The sequence below is a fragment of the Zootoca vivipara genome, chromosome 3 (assembly GCF_963506605.1).
Source record: "Zootoca vivipara chromosome 3, rZooViv1.1, whole genome shotgun sequence".
Lineage (NCBI taxonomy): Eukaryota > Metazoa > Chordata > Lepidosauria > Squamata > Lacertidae > Zootoca > Zootoca vivipara.
Window position 1 is genome coordinate 93,422,749 of NC_083278.1, and position 18,631 is coordinate 93,441,379.

General features: G+C 41.0%; 1 protein-coding gene across 9 annotated transcripts in view; it reads left to right on the top strand.

The window, feature by feature from the left end:
• The window catches only part of ESRRG (estrogen related receptor gamma), a 465,740-nt gene that overhangs the window by 431,806 nt on the left and 15,303 nt on the right, over positions 1-18,631 (top strand). For 8 of the 9 annotated variants that reach the window (XM_035111337.2, XM_060272996.1, XM_035111336.2 and 5 more), the window contains one exon: positions 16,933-17,202. In XM_035111337.2, coding sequence (XP_034967228.1) covers positions 16,933-17,202 — 270 coding nt within the window. The remainder of the gene's footprint in view (positions 1-16,932; positions 17,203-18,631) is intronic. The other variant, XM_035111345.2, reaches the window with a different exon arrangement.

The window sequence follows — 18,631 nt, forward strand, 5'->3', positions numbered from 1 at the left end:
CCGATTTCATGCTGGTAGCAAGGAAGGGGAAGACTGTGGGGAAATGGATTGACTTCAGCCCACCCCCCACCGGTATCCAGCTTCTGACAGGTTGCCTCTGAGACAGTGCAGTTTTTGACAGGAACAAAGTTTGCACACCCCTGCTCTCGAGCCTGGGGTAGGTAAAATAGTCAGAAGGACACCTTGGAAAGTATACAACATTTGGCCTGCAGATTACGCCTCAAGTTGAACAGTTTTGCTGTTTGAAAAACCTCAAGAAGAACAGTTACTGCGAGTAAGGAGTTAATAAAATAGTAGTTCAGTTCTGAGCATGTGCAACAGATGACATTGTCTAATGAAATGCTGGCCTTGCAGACAAAAAATTGAGAACATCCATTCAAATACCTCATAATTAATTGCAAACAAGTTAAAAATCATTTGTAGTATGGCTTGTCATCCCAATATAAATGTCAGTGCATTATTTATTATCCTCGTCAAAAATCCCACTCACAGGTAGCGATATTTAGCCCATGTTATGGCGTTATGAGGTTGTGCAATCTGATGATAGGGAAACACACAGTGATGACATCACAGCTCAGGAAGTTGTTTCTAAAAATTATGGAGGGGTGATGTCATTTTTGCTGGCATCATAACGAGCAATTTCCTATTGTTTTAAATGTAGAATCTTCATTTTTAATTGATTGCAAATATTACAACAAGGAATCAACCCCAAGAAGTTTTGGGAGTTGTGTGTGTGTGTGTGTGTGTGTGTGTGTGTGTGTGTGTGTGTTTTAAAGACTCTCTACAACCATAATATTCAATAGAAATGTCACAACTTAAAGAAATTAAACTAATTTCACTTTGAATAAGAAAGGAAAAGGAAAAGGTTGAATTCATGTTCCTGGGAAGCCTTCCCAAGTGTCTCATCCGCTCTCCTCTGTCATCCCGAGGCACTGTGGCTGCATTTGTGCGTAGATTTATAGTTTATCTTTATCTATGGCTTCATCGGTAGGTAGCTATTATAGCCGCCTTGCCTGGATATTGTTTGGGCCTGATAGATCTGTCTGTAGTTCATCAAAGGGAAGCTGAGTGGCTAAAAGCCATTGGGTCCAGCTGAGGATGAAATACGAGCCATCAGCCTTGGTAATGGCTGTAAAATTTCATAATTACACGGCCTTTATTACATTGCATAATGATCCTGAAGCAGTATGGAACAATTAATTAAGATTTTCAACCGTGGCTCTTTCAGAAATTAAAAGGTGCTAGTGGCTGAAAGATGGGGGAAAGCGTCTAGTCCTAAAAGCATTAGGGATGCTTAAGAAGTACTTCCAGGATAGTTTCCTTAAAGCAGCAAATCTGATGAGTTACTAGTTAGGTAGCTAATGTTAGGCATAGCTAACATCTGTGCTTTGCTTAGCATGTTAACTTCTAACCAGCAACCTTATATTTTTCTCTGAACGAAAGAGAGAAGGGGGAGGAAGGAGGAGACGCTTTAATCCAAGACCTAGCCATTTGTCACACTTATCATTCAGCTCCACTAATATTAACACTAACATTACAAAACAGATTCCATAGCACAGGAGGGTCATGTAGTTACTCAGTGCTGTACCAACCCATGATTGTTCTATAGTTTGAGCCATACATGGTAAAGAGAGCTCTTCCCTCTTTTTGACTTCTGGACTGTATTTTCCAATATGCCAAGCACTTTAAATTGGTATGTTCTTCATGCCTTTTTAGGCATCTCTGTAATATCTGTTAATTAGGACACAGTTCTGCAGGTATGAGGGAGGTTTGGGTTAAGTGGAATGTTTAATGCTGTTGGTGTAGAAAGGTCAGGCGTACACAGGTGTACATTGTGTACATTGAGTAATTTCAATGTTCCCGCAAGGGGGGGGGGCAATGACAATAAATATTACCTTTGCAAGAGCACCTACTTGTACTACTGGAATAGGATTGCTTAGGGCTGGAGGTCAAACTACACAGAATCATAGAACTGTAGATTGGAAGGTACCACAAGGGTCATCTAGCCCACCCCCTGCAATGCAGGAATATTTTGCCCAAAGTGGGGCTTGAACCCATGACCCTAAGATTAAAAGTCTCCTGCCTCTACCCACTGAGCTACTTTTGTGATAGTCTTGGTTTTATACAAATGTGTAGGGGAGGTTCAATCAGAATCAGAACTGAAATGTGGGGGGGGGGGCGTTAATGCTTTCCTTCTGTACCATAGTCCCAATAACTATTCCAAAAGAAACTGCCACTGGCCCTAGTAGGAAAGCTCCCATTGTTGCTGGGGGAAGGGTGACGTCTCCACGTGACGTCCCTAATAGAGCCTTTCCCCCTCCCTTGTTTGGTCCTGGAAGGTTAGCTTTTGATTACACTTCCCTGTGGCAGCACCAGTGATGGTCAGGGATGGGAAATGGTTTTGGGTTTTGTTTTATTTTAAATCCTGTAACACATACAGCTGCATAGCTAAAAGACAACATGAAGCTCCACATTGAAATAAATGAACAGATAAATACATTTTGTTTTAATGCATTATACGTAGGGCTGCCTCTGAAGACGGTTCAGAAACTTCAGCTAGTACAGAATTAAGCGGTCAGGTTGTTCACCGGAGTAAGACAGTTTGAGCATATTACACCGATCCTGGCCCAACTGCACTGGCTACCAATTTGTTTCTGGGCCCAATTCAAAGTGCTGGTTTTGACCTATAAAGCCTTAAACAGCTTGAGTACCTCAAGGACCACCTCTTTTCATATGAGACCATCTTCTGAGACCCTTCTACATGTCCCTCCTCCTTGAAAGGTCCGGAGTTTGGCAGCACGAAAACGGGCCTTTTCTGCAGTGGCTCCCCTGTCTGTGGAATGCTCTTCCTAGAGAAGTTTTCCTGGCGCCTTCATTATACACCTTTCCTTTTTAACCAGGCCTTTGGATGATTTGATATGCCCTTTTAAAATGTGTTGGGGGTGGGGGGTGGGCTATTGGGTTCCAGGTATAGGGAGGTATATAAATTGAATAAATCATCATTATCATCGGAGCCCACTTGCATTCACACTTATCTAAATTATATAGTGAATGCAATGAGTTTCATGTGACAATTTTAAGGATTAACGTACTACCCCAATACGTTATGAGCATCTTTGTCAAAAGAAAAGCAAGCTGTAGTAATTAAAACAAGTAGTAGTTACCAGACTTCTGAAGTAGATTCTAAACTTAGTTGAGACGGAAATGGTTTTGCTTCTAAAATATATCCACCTTAACTAAACTAATCTGCATTTCTTTCACAAACTCAGACTACTGCCTCCTCTTAATATTGCTGATTTGATATGGACCAGTCGCATAATGTGCTATACTTTTAAATATTTCATGGCATATTTAGGGATCTCCAGGGTGTCTTTTAATTATAAAATTTTGCCAAAAGAATTGTAACGAATCATGTGCTTCATTCAAGGAGGAGCTGGCTGCTTGAAGTCAGTTCTTTTGTTGAGTCATTTATTCCCTTAATAGGAATTTTCTGATCAGCTGTCATTCTTGTTCACACACTGGGTGTCACTGCCTCTAAAACACTTGTCATTCTTTAATGGAAACAAAATAGTCATTGCTGTCAGAGCTGCAATGTCATTCCACTACCCCTTGCTGCGTCAGCAATAGTGAAAATGACAGAGCTGCTCTCAGTAGGGGTAATTAAAATGTAAATATTGATATTTTATTATTTGAAATTACTTTCCAGTGCGGCATTTAATATCTCTCCATCTGTGCGGCTCTGTTTAGCGGTCACTTTAGTACAGCTCTGGGATACCAAGTGGCGGCTTGATCCCCGTTATGTCAAAATGCTTGTTGCTGCTTAATTTTGATATCTAATTAAGTGGAAAAGTACAGTCCACACTGTAATCCATGGCATCTTAACCAGCTGCTTGGGTATATTTAGAATTAATCTCCACTATGGAATCATCCTAATGTATGCAATTAAGAGTCTGCCGATGGCTAATTAGGTGTATTAGAAGCAGGCAGCTTCCCCCCCTCCCCTTTCTTTGAACTGTTGCAGACTTCAGACACTCTGCCTCCTGAGGTAGCCTTAACGACACCAACACACTCAGCCAGGAAATACTAAAGCTGAAATCAGAAATGCAGGTGCTGGCTGGCCAGATTCTCAACCCACTTAAACTGGCATATTTCTACTTAATGAAATTTAGTCTTACTTAGGGCTGCCATACGTCCTGATTTTCCAGGACGTGTCCTGGAATTCATCTCCAAAAATGGCATCCTGTATTATTTTTCAGAAATCGGGCAAAGGTCCTGGGGAAACCGTCAATGAGGGTTAAATCGCATTGAAAATACCTTAAAATTTTTCAAAACTTCTTTTTTTTGAGGGGGGGTAGCTTTCACTAAAAAAAAAAAAAGCCCAAAAATTTCGGGGTCTTCCTAAAGAAAGCTTAACAACACTATGGCAACCCTAGTCTTACTGGGGTTCCACATTATTTGGGACTTGCCTCTTCTTGCGAACCATAACAGAGAGTAAATCTTTAATCATTTGACTGGTTGTTTAAGAGGTTTAGCTCTGCTGTTGTTGGTTTTTTTAAAGCCCTGAAAAAATTATATTGCTTTGATTATTTAAGAAGCAGCTAATTTTTTGGGGGGGGGGATTCTTTTCATCCTACCTTTTGTAAAAGTCTAAAGGTGATTTTTTTTTCATTTTTGTTTAATATTGTAGCATTGTAGGATAACCTTAGAAAGGGAAGGTTTCTCAATTTTGCATCTGTAGTTTTATCTATTAGATTTTTAAGACACAACTAGATAGGTCATATTTATCAACCAGATGTCTCGTTAACAGCCCAAACCTGTTAACCTATTCAAGTTATGGTACCCAAATTAATAGCATCTATCACCATAGAGGAGGCAGCAACCTGTGTCCAATATGTAGGGGAAATTTGTCCAATTCACTACTACTAAAAACTCCCCCCCCCTATCTACTGAGGGCCTTGACTCATTCACACCGACAGGCAGCAGTAAAGGGGTCAGCAAACTTTTTCAGCAGGGAGCCAGTCCCCTGCCCCTCCAACCTTGTGGGGGGGGCAGACTATATTTTGGAAAGAAAGAAAAAAAGAACGAATTCGTATGCCCCACAAATAACCCAGAGATGCATTTTAATATATAAAAGGACACATTCTACTCATGTAAAAACACTTTGATCCCCAGACCGTCCACTGGCCAGATTTAGAAGGCGATTGGGCCAGATCTGTCCCCCGGGCCTTAGTTGCCTACCCATGAACTCAGCAGCCAGACCAGGTGGAATGTGACTACCAGCTACATGCCACATAGAAAATGTGTTTGGAACTTTGGCGAGAATGATAAACCAAATCTTCTGTTGAAATAATGTAGTGCCACTTTAAAGAATCACCTACAAATGTCTATTCCAGTATGAAGCAGACTTGTTCCCAGTATGAAGCAAGAATAGAGCAGTGGGTGGAAGTTGTAAGGAAGTAGGTTTTAGCTAACGATTCGGAGAAAGTTCCTAATACAGTGGTACCTCAGGTTACAGGCGTTTCAGGTTACAGACACTTCAGGTTACAGACTCCACTACCCCAGAAATAGTACCTTGGGTTAAGAACTTTGCTTCAGGATGAGGACAGAAATCGTGCGATGGCGGCGGCGCGGCAGCAGCGGGAGGCCCCATTAGCTAAAGTGGTACCTCAGGTTAAGAACAGTTTCAGGTTAAGAACGGACCTCCAGAACAAATTAAGTTCTGAGATTGGAGGACACTAGCAGCAAAATGTAATGAGACAGCAGAAAGTGGCACAAACGAACAAACTCTCAAGGGTATTTGTTTCACATGATACCATGTAGCTGAAATAGTTGTGGCCACAAAACACATGCAAGACACTGAACTCATCTGACAAGCAGAGTACAGCTGCTCGTTTGGAGCAAACACATAGATCCCTAAACGGAACTTAAGATGTATTAAAAGGGGTTTGGGACTGATGGTGTGAGAGAGACCAAAGATGTTGGCCAATTAATAAGTAATTTTTTTAAAAAAAGCTTGGTTTCCTGAATTTGCTGCAGCAAGGCTAAGGCTCACATTCTCTCCACTCTTCTCTGTTGCTCTTTTGTACCCACAAAAAGCAGATTGAAAGCTTTTCCTTCTGCTATTAAACAAAGCACTATTCTGGTGTATTCCCTGTGCTGTTGGATTGGTGAGGTACAGTGGTACCTCGGGTTACAAACATTTAGATTACAGACTCCACTAACCCGGAAATAGTACCTCAGGTTAAGAACTTTGCTTCAGGATGAGAACAGAAATCGTGCGATGGCGACAGCGCGGCAGCAGCGGGAGCCCCCATTAGCTAAAGTGGTACCTCAGGTTAAGAACAGTTTCAGGTTAAGAACGGACCTCCAGAACAAATTAAGTTCTTAACCCGAGGTACCACTGTAGTAAGAGCTCTTCAGCAGTAGTATATAGCCTGCCTTGGGAGGTGGTGGACTGTCCTTTACTGGAAGCAGTAAGCAGAGGCTGGGTGTGTAGTTGCAATAAAGAGATAGTTGCATCCTACACAATAGGTCTTGTGTTGAGCAAAGGCTTGGACTAGATGATCTCCAAGTTCCCTTCACACATGATTTGTCTCTGAGTTATAATATTTTGTTAATTATTTAATTAATTAATTAATTAACCAACCAACCACTCTTCTTTAAGAAATTGCAGAGTGATACAGAAGTCACCATGTACAATGTTAACACACACAAAAATGGCATCATACAAATCAAAAAGTTCTGTAGGCCTTGCAGAAAATTGAAAGGTTCAGAAACCAAAATACAAACTATATCAGGAGGGCCCAAAAGACTTGCTGAAGGTGCACAGCTCTAATTGTTAAAGAGCATGAAGGATGGCGTGGGACCCTGTGGCACTCCACAGGCCCAAGCACATGTCCCTCAATGTTGCTCTCTGGAAGTCCTCCCTCCCGCGTGTAGGAATGGCCTTTTTTAAAAAAGGAGTGGGGAAAAATGTGACAGCTGTAGATAGAAATAAAAGCTAACAAGCAGGCAAATTTTCTTTTTAGGAAACAAAGCTTTTGATTTAAACAGCTACATCCTGCAAGGTGGTTACCTCAGAGATAGAAGCCTCCTTGCGGAAAAAAACAATGACAAGCTTAAATTGTTCCTCTTTAGGAATGTTATGTAAGGCTTTAGAGAAGGTAAAAGAGTCCAGTGAAATCTTTCTAACTGGCATTTAAATTACATTAACACCTTCTTGTATGGCCTGAGTGAAAGGTCACGCTAGACAAGCAGCATCTTCACTGTTTGTAAATGTCTAATTTGCTGCTTTTAAATTGCTGTGAACCTCACTTACTTAGTCCTGCTGAATGAATCCACTGTTGCAAATACTTCTGACAAGCGAATATTTGCTTAGTGAGAATCTATTGTTCTTAATGGATTGAGATGGACGTGCAGTGTGAATGCATTTTTATTGCCATGCCACCTATCTGCTCTTGTTTCAAGGAGATGAAAGTAGTGTGGCGTTAAAAGCCCTGGGTTTCTCTTATCTGTTTCGCAGCACGTGCAGTTCTATCAGTAGGGTTCATTGGAAAAGTGCTGATGGTCAGCATTCCCCCCCCCCCCATGTCTGTTATAAACAATTATTTTATATTTATATGAACTTGCAATTTAAAAAGGAATGAAAAGAACATAAATATATGCATTTAAATAAGAAATGGAGAAAATGGCCAACTATATTGAGAAGTTATGTGGGAAGCATCTTGTCATGACAGTTGCAGTGAAAGGTTTCACTTAGCCTTTTTAGCCTTGTTTGAAAGAGAAGACTTCTGCATAAATAAAACAAATACTTAAACCTATTTACTTTGTCTAGCTGCATGACTTATCAGCATTCTATCTCCCTTTTGAGGTTATTTTCCATTTGGCTACCTACCCCCCATTCATTGTTTTGTGTACAGCCATAGCCAGCTGGGGGGTGTTTAGCCTCGGGTAAAGCCTCCAGAGCGGTCTCATTGAGGCTCCCAGCCTGTGTACAGTATGTATGTATGCAGATTCACATGAGGGATGCCAAACTGGGTTTTTGACCCGGGTGAAATAAAGCCTAGTTTCTCCCCAGGCTTTGTGCTGTATATATTTGCAGTTTGAGCTCCACAGAATAGGGTGGGCCTGCTAGGTAGGCAGCAGAAGGTGAAATATAGGCATTAAAGGCAGTGTCGGAGCTTCATGCTCTGGCACCAGGGGGCGGAAAGCAGGTGGGGCAGGCCTGGTGCGCCACCCGCAGGGGCGTGACACGCCGCCCACAGGGACATGGCGCGTGTCCTGGGGGGCATGGTGTGCATCCTGGGGGGTGTGGTACGTCGTCTGTGGGGGGCATGGCACCCCGCGCAGGTGGAGGGGCAGCCATGATGACACCCCACCAGGATTGCGCTGCCGGGGGCGGTGCGCTTCCCCCACACTCCTCTTTTCCAGGGAGTCTTCTCTTCTCATGAGGTGGCCAAAGTATTGGAGCCTCAGCTTCAGGATCTGTCCTTCCAGTGAGCACTCAGGGCTGATTTCCTTCAGAATGGATAGGTTTGATCTTCTTGCAGTCCATGGGACTCTCAAGAGTCTCCTCCAGCACCACAATTCAAAAGCATCAATTCTTCGGCGATCAGCCTTCTTTATGGTCCAGCTCTCACTTCCATACATCACGACTGGGAAAACCATAGCTTTAACTATATGGACCTTTGTCGGCAAGGTGATGTCTCCGCTTTTTAAGATGCTGTCTAGGTTTGTCATTGCTTTTCTCCCAAGAAGCAGGCGTCTTTTAATTTCGTGACTGCTGTCACCATCTGCAGTGATCATGGAACCCAAGAAAGTAAAATATCTCACTGCCTCCATTTCTTTCCCTTCTATTTGTCAGGAGGTGATGGGACCAGTGGCCATGATCTTAGTTTCTTTGATGTTGAGCTTCAGACCATATTTTGCACTCTCCACTTTCACCCTCATTAAAAGATTCTTCAGTTCCTCCTCACTTTCTGCCATCAAGGTTGTGTCATCAGCATATCTGAGGTTGTTGATATTTCTTCCGGCAATCTTAATTTCGGTTTGGGATTCATCCAGTCCAGCCTTTCGCATGATGAATTCTGCATATAAGTTAAATAAGCAGGGAGACATGATACAATGTGCATGATACAAGATATTATTATTATACTTGTACCCCACCCATCTAACTGGGTTGCCCTAGCCACTCTCAGTGCTTAATAAAATTTCTAACTCTCATCTAAATCATGCTTTCAAACTATGACCAGGTTGTTATACAGAGCACCCTAGAGGCCTGCATATTACACCTGTCCTGAGAGAAGTGCTACTATGCTATGTTCAGGGCCTTGTTACTCACACATAAAGCTCTGAACAACTTGGGACCTGGTTACCTAAAAGGCCTCTTGCCCCTGCATAGTCCTGTAAGATCACTTAGATCATCTGGGGAAATTTTACTCATAGCACTGCACCACATATAACATCACAGGACAGTGACCTGAAAATGGGCATTTTATGCTATTGCCGCTGCACTGCAGAATGGCCTTCTCTCTGCCATTCGCGAAGTATCATATATTAGTTGCCTAAGATGTCCATGAAGACATCCTCCCATGGCTTTTTTTGACCCATAAAATTGAACCTTATTTCTTAATTTCTATTTTTGCATTTTTCTGTCTTATCTGTTTTATAATGCTGCTAAATTAGTTTTAATATGTTGTTTATTTGTTATATGTTGTTTTTGCATACCACTTAGGGTATAGCCATTTTATCATAGAACTGTAGAGTTTTTGAAATGCTTTAAATAAATAAATAGGGGCGGGGGGGGGGGGGACATAGTAGTACTCAATGCAGGCATTATAACCCACACAAGGTTGAATGGGGTAGGAGGCAGTGAACCAAACACCCTTTTCCATTTTTCACTGAATGCAGTAGTTCCAGGGAATTGGAATAACCTGAAATGACCCCCGTCTCATTTGTGTAATGTTGTACTGCCATCTTTTGTCCGCACGTTTGCCCTGTTCACAAGGCATCTAGGTCTACTTTTAATATCAAAAGGCCCATGGGGTGCACTTTCCTTTCTTCCCTGCCTTAATTCCTTGCTGTATATTGCCCAACTCCTTCTTCCCCCAGGTCGGCTCTGATACTGATAGTGAGCCAAGCTGAAGCCAAGGAACATGGAGAAGTAAGGCAGGGGAGACCGGAGAGTCAGTAACGCTCAGTCATGCACCACTTGGTCAAGGCTGGAGTCAGGTGCAGGTCAGCACAAAGAAACAGTCAGTTGTCAGTGAAGTTCACTCTTTATTCAAGGAAATGGCATACAACTAAATAACATTGCCCAGTAGGTTTTGCCTCTATAAAGCAGTTGCTAGGACTAAAGGTACCTGTCTTCCACCCCTCCTAAGGCTCCTTCTTTCCCAGATGTTTCCCAAGCAGTCTCAAACTGTGTCTGCATACCTCTGGTCTCTGTTCTTCCCTCCACATGCTCTTGTAGATCAGCAGGAAGGAGAGCTTGTTGTACTTGGAGAAGGAGACTCCTGGGATTCTTCAGCAGTCTCTTCTGCTTCATCCTCAGAGTCTGAACTGCTCCCTGTCACAGGTTCCTCCTGTTCACTAAACCCTGTTGTCCCTTCAGTATCCAGCATCTCCTCCCAAACTTCCCTTTCTGACCTCTCCTCAGTGTCTCACCACCAGTCCTCGGGCTCTGAGCCTTCCTCCTGTGGGATCTCCCTTGGGGGTTCCCCGGCTGGTTCCTCCCACCACTCCTTGTTGTCCAGTCAGTCCCTCACACAATTTTATGTTAAAATTAGATACCCATGTGAACACGACAGGACAGATATAGAAATAAATGAGTGTGACAACGAGCATCATTTCTAAATTGACTTTTAGCAGGATCCACACTCAAGTTATTAAGACATTATTGCTATATAGTATTCCAAACACTATTGGAACCTGATTGAGTTCTAAAAGGTAGGGTTTGTGTATCCCTCTTTGCCTCCAAGCTTCTTGGCCTTCTTGGAGAAATGACCAAATAGGCTGCATGCAAAGAACGGAAGAAGAATTCATTGGAGAAAGCAAGTGGCAGGATTGCATGTGTTAATCAACCATAGTGCTAAAGGGCACCTGCAAATTCCAAAAGTTCTGAATTTGCTTAAATGTTTAACTCTTTTACTATACACATGACAGATATTTGAAGTATGGAAAAATCTTTTATATTTTGGCTTTGTTGTTTCATTACCTTTTAAATATTTTTGTCCTAATTGCAGCCCTCATTATGCAAATGAGTACCATGCACTGCAAATTACTGAAAAATCAGAGCCCCCAGAACTTGATATTTCAGTTGTGAAATATTGACTTTGATTTGCATGTCAAATGGACCTTTGACATAGAAATTCCATGGGTGGCGCTGTGGTCTAAACCACTTTGTCCTCTTGGGCTTGCCGACCAGAAGGTTGGTGGTTCAAATCTGCACAACGGAGTGAGCTCCCGTTGCTCTGTCCCAGCTTCTGACAACCTAGCAGTTCGAAAGCATACCGGTGTGAGTAGATAAATGGGTACCGTTTCAGCGGGAAGGTAAATAGTGTTTCCATATGCTCTGCCACTCATCACAGTGCCCCGTTGCCCCAGAAGCAGTTTACTCATGCTGGCCTCATGACCCAGAAAACGCTGGCTCCCTTGGCCTGAAGCGAGATGAGCGCCATACCCCATAGTTGCCTTTGACTGGACTTAACTACCCTGGGGTCCTTTTCCTTTACCTTACCTGTACAAATATAATTTTAGAACAGCAGCACAATGTTGTGTGCTTACCTGAGCACACAAGGGCTGATTCATAGTTTCATGCATACATGTACACCAGGGGTGGCCAACTCCCAAGAGGCTGAGATCTACTCACAGTTAAAAATGGGCAGTGATCTACCCCCTTTTGGGGGGTTCAGGTCTAAGTTGTTGAGCTTTTTTATGAAATGAAAGCCCTGTTTTGGGAGGTTCAGGTCCTTTTTATAGGGGAACAAAACTTGCTGAGCTTATTTGGGGGAGCCAGTGATCAACCACAGACATCCAGTGATCTACAGGTAGATCACGGTCTACCTGTTGAACATGCCTGATGTACACCATTTGGTTGCTGTGCCTTTGATTGCTGGCAGCTGAATGTGCGACCTTACCTCACCTCATTAAAATGCTTTGGTGTATGAGATTATATAAAAGTTTTATCTGATGTATTTTATCTGGGATTTCAGACATGGAAGTCACTGCATACATGCCGGGGGAGGGGCATTGAATCGTGACTAAAGTGTGCAAGATGCTTGTATACTTCATTCACAGTAGTAACAAAGGGTTTTAAAAATGGAGACATGAATGAGTCTGCTTGCTTTATAGAGTCCCAAATCCCAGATGAAATCAACCTTTGTCAGGGAAGAATTAGAATAAAAGAAGCAGTAGAAAGCAATAGATGGCATCCCTTCTCAGATCATACATAGCTGTATGGCATGCATGTGTGTGTGTGTGTGTGTGTGCGCGCACACACACACACTATGCTGAGGGCACCACAGATGCGCCTTTAGTGTCTATGGGGTCCTGCAAAGCATCTTTAAGCATGCAAACAATTTAGGCTACATTGGAATGTGTGCTACATGAAGAGCAAATGGTCCAAATTGTCAGGTTTAAAAGATTACTTCATGTGTATGGAAACTGTAGTTGAGAAATTCATTTCATTAGCAATAATATTGCAAAGGTTTGAATTGGTAACAAAAATGCCAACCGCTGTGTTACCCCTTTATTCCTCACTTTCTCCAAGTGTTAGTTTTATAGACGTGTGGGCAAAAGGAGGGGGGCATCAAACAACTGTTCAGTTACTCAATCAGCGCATAGTTAGTGATATCAGTGAGTCATTAGTGTATAATTACGATTGGAGTGTAAGGTGCAGTTCTTTGAAAGGTCTCTATTTATAGTGAACGAGAGTCTGCATTCAACATACCGGTAGGAGGGAAAAGATGTTGGCACAGGGCGAGTGTGTGGGGGAGAGAGGACACCAGCAACCAGCAATGCAGCTCCATTGTTTATAGCTATTTACAAGAATCTAGGTGGATTTACAATGCCTCGGACTGAGCAACATGAAAATGGTACAGTAGAGAATGCCTAGCAGGGGTTAAGTTCTTATGCCTGCACTGCAGCCTATTTCTGTCAACACTGGGCTCGGGAAACAAACATTTATGCTTTGTGAAATGAAAGTGTATTTTTGAAGACTAGCCGTCAGATATTTTTTGCCCTTCACACTTTCAAATGCTTAGCCTTTTTTGTAAGTTGACTGCAAAGTGCATCAGTTTGCCAGGCCAAAAAAAGAAGGGGGGGAACCAGTGGGGGGGGAGAGAGAGTAAAGGGGGGAGTCTTGACAAGTGCCCATGGCGTTATTGTCAAGTACATGAGCTTCAAGTAGAAGATGGCAGGAGGGTTGGCACAGAACATGCTTCCTTCAAGCCTATTACCTCCGGGGTACCTGACTCTTGAGAAGCTTTTCAATCCTTCCAAATGACGTTATTCCAAACTGTCATCTGGTTTATTTGGAGCACACTGTCTCGCAGATAAACATGCTATTTAACTGCAGGTCAAGGTACAGAGTCATTCTGCTAGCAAAATGCCTGGGATACATTAAATGGCACTGACATGCAGAGGGAGACGGAGAGAGATCAAAGTTGTCACCAGTATGCCTGGAATTGGTCTGTGCTGTGGGGGAAATGCACCGCAATATATTGAAGTGTATTTTTAAAAACCATAATGTAGTTGAACATTTAAAACTATGACCTGTCAAATCCTAGGGATTAAGGTGCTGTGTAATACAAAACACAAAGTTCAGTAGCATAATGGCAAGCGAGGATCTTCTATATCTTGGGAAACAACTAAGTGGCGAGGGGCTAGAAATGTTTTTTATAGTCGGTTTGGGTTTTTCATTTCTTATGGAGTGAAAGAAATCCCTTGTCACAAAAGAAAAGGATGTAGGTGTTTGATTGTTTGTTTGTTTTCTTCCTAGTATGGCAAATTATGCATTTTTTAAAATGGCTGGTTTTATTCATGAAAGCTTCAGGTTTTTGAATTATTTTTAACATGTAAACACTGTCATTTATAGACAAATATATGGGCACTCTGTGTGGGTATCTGTATTGCTTGGAATATTTTCATCAACTGCATCTTATGTTTTTGCAAACTACAGATCAAACAATGTAACCCTGGTTTTTAAAAAATAAAATAAAAATACACATACGTTGTTTTTACAGTATCCAAATTTAACCATCCAGCTTCCTTTACCACTTTTGAGGAAGCCTTATGTTGCACATCCAGTAACAAAGGGGGAAGCTTAGTTGTATTAAAGCTACTTGAGGATCATGGACCAGATCTGAAATGAAATGGAATGTCATTTGTAAAATCTAACCAAATGTCCGGGCCAAATTTCAGTAACCTGCCCTGATTTGAGGGTTTTGTTTTTCATTGTCTGCTACTGTAATTTTGCTAGCAAATCACACGGTAGTTTAGTATCCTTTTACAAAAGAAAACTGCACTCAAAACTTGGTACATAAAAAAAAAACGAAGTAGGAATCTTTCTAAGGTGTGGGGGTGGATAGAAAGGAAAATGCTTGAAATTAAAACTTCTTTTGTGATCAAAAGGGATTTTATTGCCCTTTGCTTAATTAAATGCCTCAGAAGTGTGTGAAACATTGTTGTAGTTAAAAAAAATGTTACTTTGTAAATCGCAGGGACAAAAGGGCTCTACTGCTACTTTAAAGTTTCCGTGCACGTAAATGTCAATAGAGTGCCTTCTCCATCATCAGCACTAAATTCACATTGATGCCTCTTTTCTTCTCTGTATTGATCCTTCCATGAGAACGTAGATTTGTATCTGTTAATTAATGCGTCCTGAAACAGCGTTTGTATTAATCAGGCAGATAAGAAAAATTGGATGCCTGCACCCTCATGACAACCGTAAAAGTGCTGGCCCTGATAAAAATCATGGACGGACCTCAATAAAAAAGTTCCTCCTTCCACTCAATAAACTAATCATCCTGCTTTTAATTATTCGGCAGAAAGATGTGTGGAGATTGGAGAATGTGTAAATCTATTTACTAACAGCAGTGTCTGGGAGGGAGAATGGGGCTGTCACAGGACAGAGCTGCAGGCTACGTTCTCTGTCCATCTGCTGCAACAGAAAAACTGGTTCTTGAGAGAAAGGAAAAAGACAGTGATGCTGGAGCTAATTGAAAATATGCATTCCTCTTTTTTTACCCTTTCAAATTATTATTTCTGTTCCATTTCCTTCCATTTACAACAAGAAGTGTGGCATTATCCGTTGTCATCTTACAGAGAGGTTGTATTGACTTGTTTGATAATGTGTTTTTTTTAAAAAAAATCTTTATGCTCTTAAGGACAAATGTCCTTTCCCACAAAGCACAAAACACAGTATTTAAAATCACAGTTATAGATATATAAAAGGAATGGTTTTCAGTGCCCACTTGACATTGGTTTTTTAATACAGTTTGTGCCTCCTGACTTGAAGTACCGTAATTATCTTTTTGTTTTAACAGGTTCATTTCTGAATTCTGCAGTAGTCTTAATCTAAACTGATGCATGTGGCTTCCCCACTCCTTTTGTTTTCTATCATATTCTAGACACTTATTCTGTTATAAGGAAGGGGCCTTCAAAAGAGAAGGGCAATGTGTTTAAAGCTAAATGAGCAACAAAAACAGACTATTCTTTCAGCACTATCCTTGTCAAAGCACATGTAAGCAGTTCCATAAACAACCAAATGAAAGCTTTAGACATGTCTTAAGACCCCCTTACGAAAAGCTTGACTAATCCCCTTTGATGATTTTATTAAGTACTTGATAGATACCGGTGCCAACTGGCAAAACACTAAGTTTCACCAATAGGCCAGGAAATCGCCTCTTCACTAGCACCTTATGTGATGGGGGGATATTAGCAGTCGGAGATAATAAATTAACAGCTACTGTAAACAGGAGCCTGAAAGGTAAAACAGTAAAGATGTTTGGCCTTAGTGATCCTATTAGGAAGGAAAGGAGGGGAGGAGTGAAACAAAAGCAAAACTTAAATTAATTAAGAAGCATTATTATATTTTCAGTCTCTCTCAAAAATGATGGTGTGATTACTATTCACTAGGCACTTTAATGTGCCATTCTGCTATTTCAGTACTGTAGTAGAGGCAGAAGCCATTACAAAAGTAATTAGTGTCTTTTCTGAAGAGGATAGGTCTTGCTTCTGTTTATGCAGAGGTTGAAGTTCAAGAAGCACTTTGCTTTTTGTTGTGATCATCTTCATCATTCTAGTAAAGTATATAAAAAAATTTCCCTTAAAAAGTGTTCTTTTTGTTACTCATAATAATAATTACCCCCTTTAAAGTGGACCCTGACATCTTTAAAGTGCAATCCTATACATATCTACTCAGAAATAAGCTGAGGTTATTTGATTTGCTTGTGTGTGTGTGTGTGCGTGCATATGCATGCAACGTTAGCGTCTCTCATACCAAGCATGGCCATTATTGCCAGAGTGTTCATAAACAGCTATTTGATCTAAATACTTTAAGGTATTAAAAGTATTAAATTAGAGCTTCAATGTAATAGGTGCTTAGAATATTATTTGGGGGCATGTATTCACAGACAATGATAGGAATGTATTATTTAAAAAGCAGCAAATTCATGTTGCTAACAAAAATTTTCCAAAATTTAATTTAAAAAACCCCACATGAGGCATGCAAATTCAAGTTGACTTGATGAAACTTTTACTGTAATAATTTTATGTTGTACTGATCTTGAAGAGCAGAGGGGGTGGAATCCACAGGTAAAGATTTATAACTTACATAACAACAGCAAGCACGAAAGAATAGTTATAATGCAGAATTATGGTGGCCCAGGATCATTTTAATTATATTTCTGTGTACTTTCCTTCCTGGTTTAGGATTTTCCACTTTATCGCTTGCTGACCAGATGAGCCTTCTGCAGAGTGCTTGGATGGAGATTTTGATTCTGGGCGTTGTATACCGATCACTTTCCTTTGAGGACGAGCTTGTCTATGCTGAAGACTATATCATGGATGAAGATCAGTCTAAATTAGCAGGCCTTCTTGACCTCAACAATGCCATCCTGCAACTGGTAAAAAAATACAAGAGCATGAAGCTGGAGAAAGAAGAGTTTGTCACCCTCAAAGCTATCGCGCTTGCTAATTCAGGTTGGCAGATTGGCATGATGGCTCATGTCATTTCCCCCCACCCCTTCCTCTAATACCTTCTGCATGACAATTTCTAAACATGACAGTAGGAATAAGTAATTCTTAGTTATACTACTACAGGACAATGCTGAATGGCTAGAAACAAGTTAGTTCAAATTAAGGGAAGATCTATGAGTATATGCATTTGTTGCACATGGTTTCTAATTTGGTTAAAAGATGCCAGAAAATTCAGAAGGTATTAAAAGCAAAGATGCTTTTCAATAAACATAAACGTTGTTCTGCTTAAATCCATTTCATAATCCAGATAAGTCTAATCAGTTCACTTAAACCCAATAGAATGGATGCGCCCATGACTAAATATAATATATGATCTACTTCAATCCGGCTACTAAACACAGTGAACTCAATAAGAAAGGTGAACTCAGGTTTTATCAGAAAAGGGAGCAAATCACTGTTTAATCTTACAGGAACTCTCCTTCACCATACAAATTTGATTTTTTATGGTAGCTGTTTAACAGGCAGATATAACTTGTTCAGAAGGGGTTAAGAAATCAAGGAAGGATTCTTCTCTGCATTTGAACTTAAACGTGCTGAAGCAGTGAGCCGGTGTCTGATAAGTAAAAAATCGTTTGTTCTTTGTTGTTTTTTTCTTTTGTGCCTCCCTAATGCTTTATTGTGGTCTTAAGTCCCTTTTAGCATTTGCATAAAGTTCATGATAGATCCCTCTTTAATGACGTGCCGATCATTAGATACCTGTGTGTCAATAACATGCTCTGATGCTATGTACCATTGACAGTCACACCATGCCCCTCCATCTGCTTTTGTTTTGACCCTATCTTTGAACTTTATCTTGGTTGCTGGCCAGTAGTTTTCCCTTTAATTACAAGAAGGAAACTGTCAATAAAATCTGTTAAATGGGATGCAATGAGTGGCTTGAATGGGCGGACGGCTATTTGTTCAAATTCTGCAGCATTCAAGGTATTGACAGTTTGTTTTCTGGGGCCATATGTGACGATCAATCTCAGGCTGGGCTCAGCCGCGCTGAAAAATGAAAAACCAGATTGCTTTTGCTTACTTGTGGATGACGACTTGTGATTTGGCGCGGTCCTAGTGAGATGAGACCTTCTGCCCAAATTGCCCCCCCGAGAGCCAGAATGCGTGACTGTTTTTAGAAATAATTTTTTTAATTGATTTTGTAATTAACAGTTCATCTACAATATTGATGCATGAATCCTCAGATTGATAGGAAGAAAATTGTTTCCAACAATGAAGTTGTACTTTCCTATTTGTCTTCATAATGGGATCTAGCATTTTGCATTTTAATGCAAAATAAAATAAATACCAAAAGATTACTAAAAAAATTTTTTTTCTTACACTGCTATTGTATGTAGGTTTTGTTATCACACATCCTAGTTCTAGTGGCTGTCTC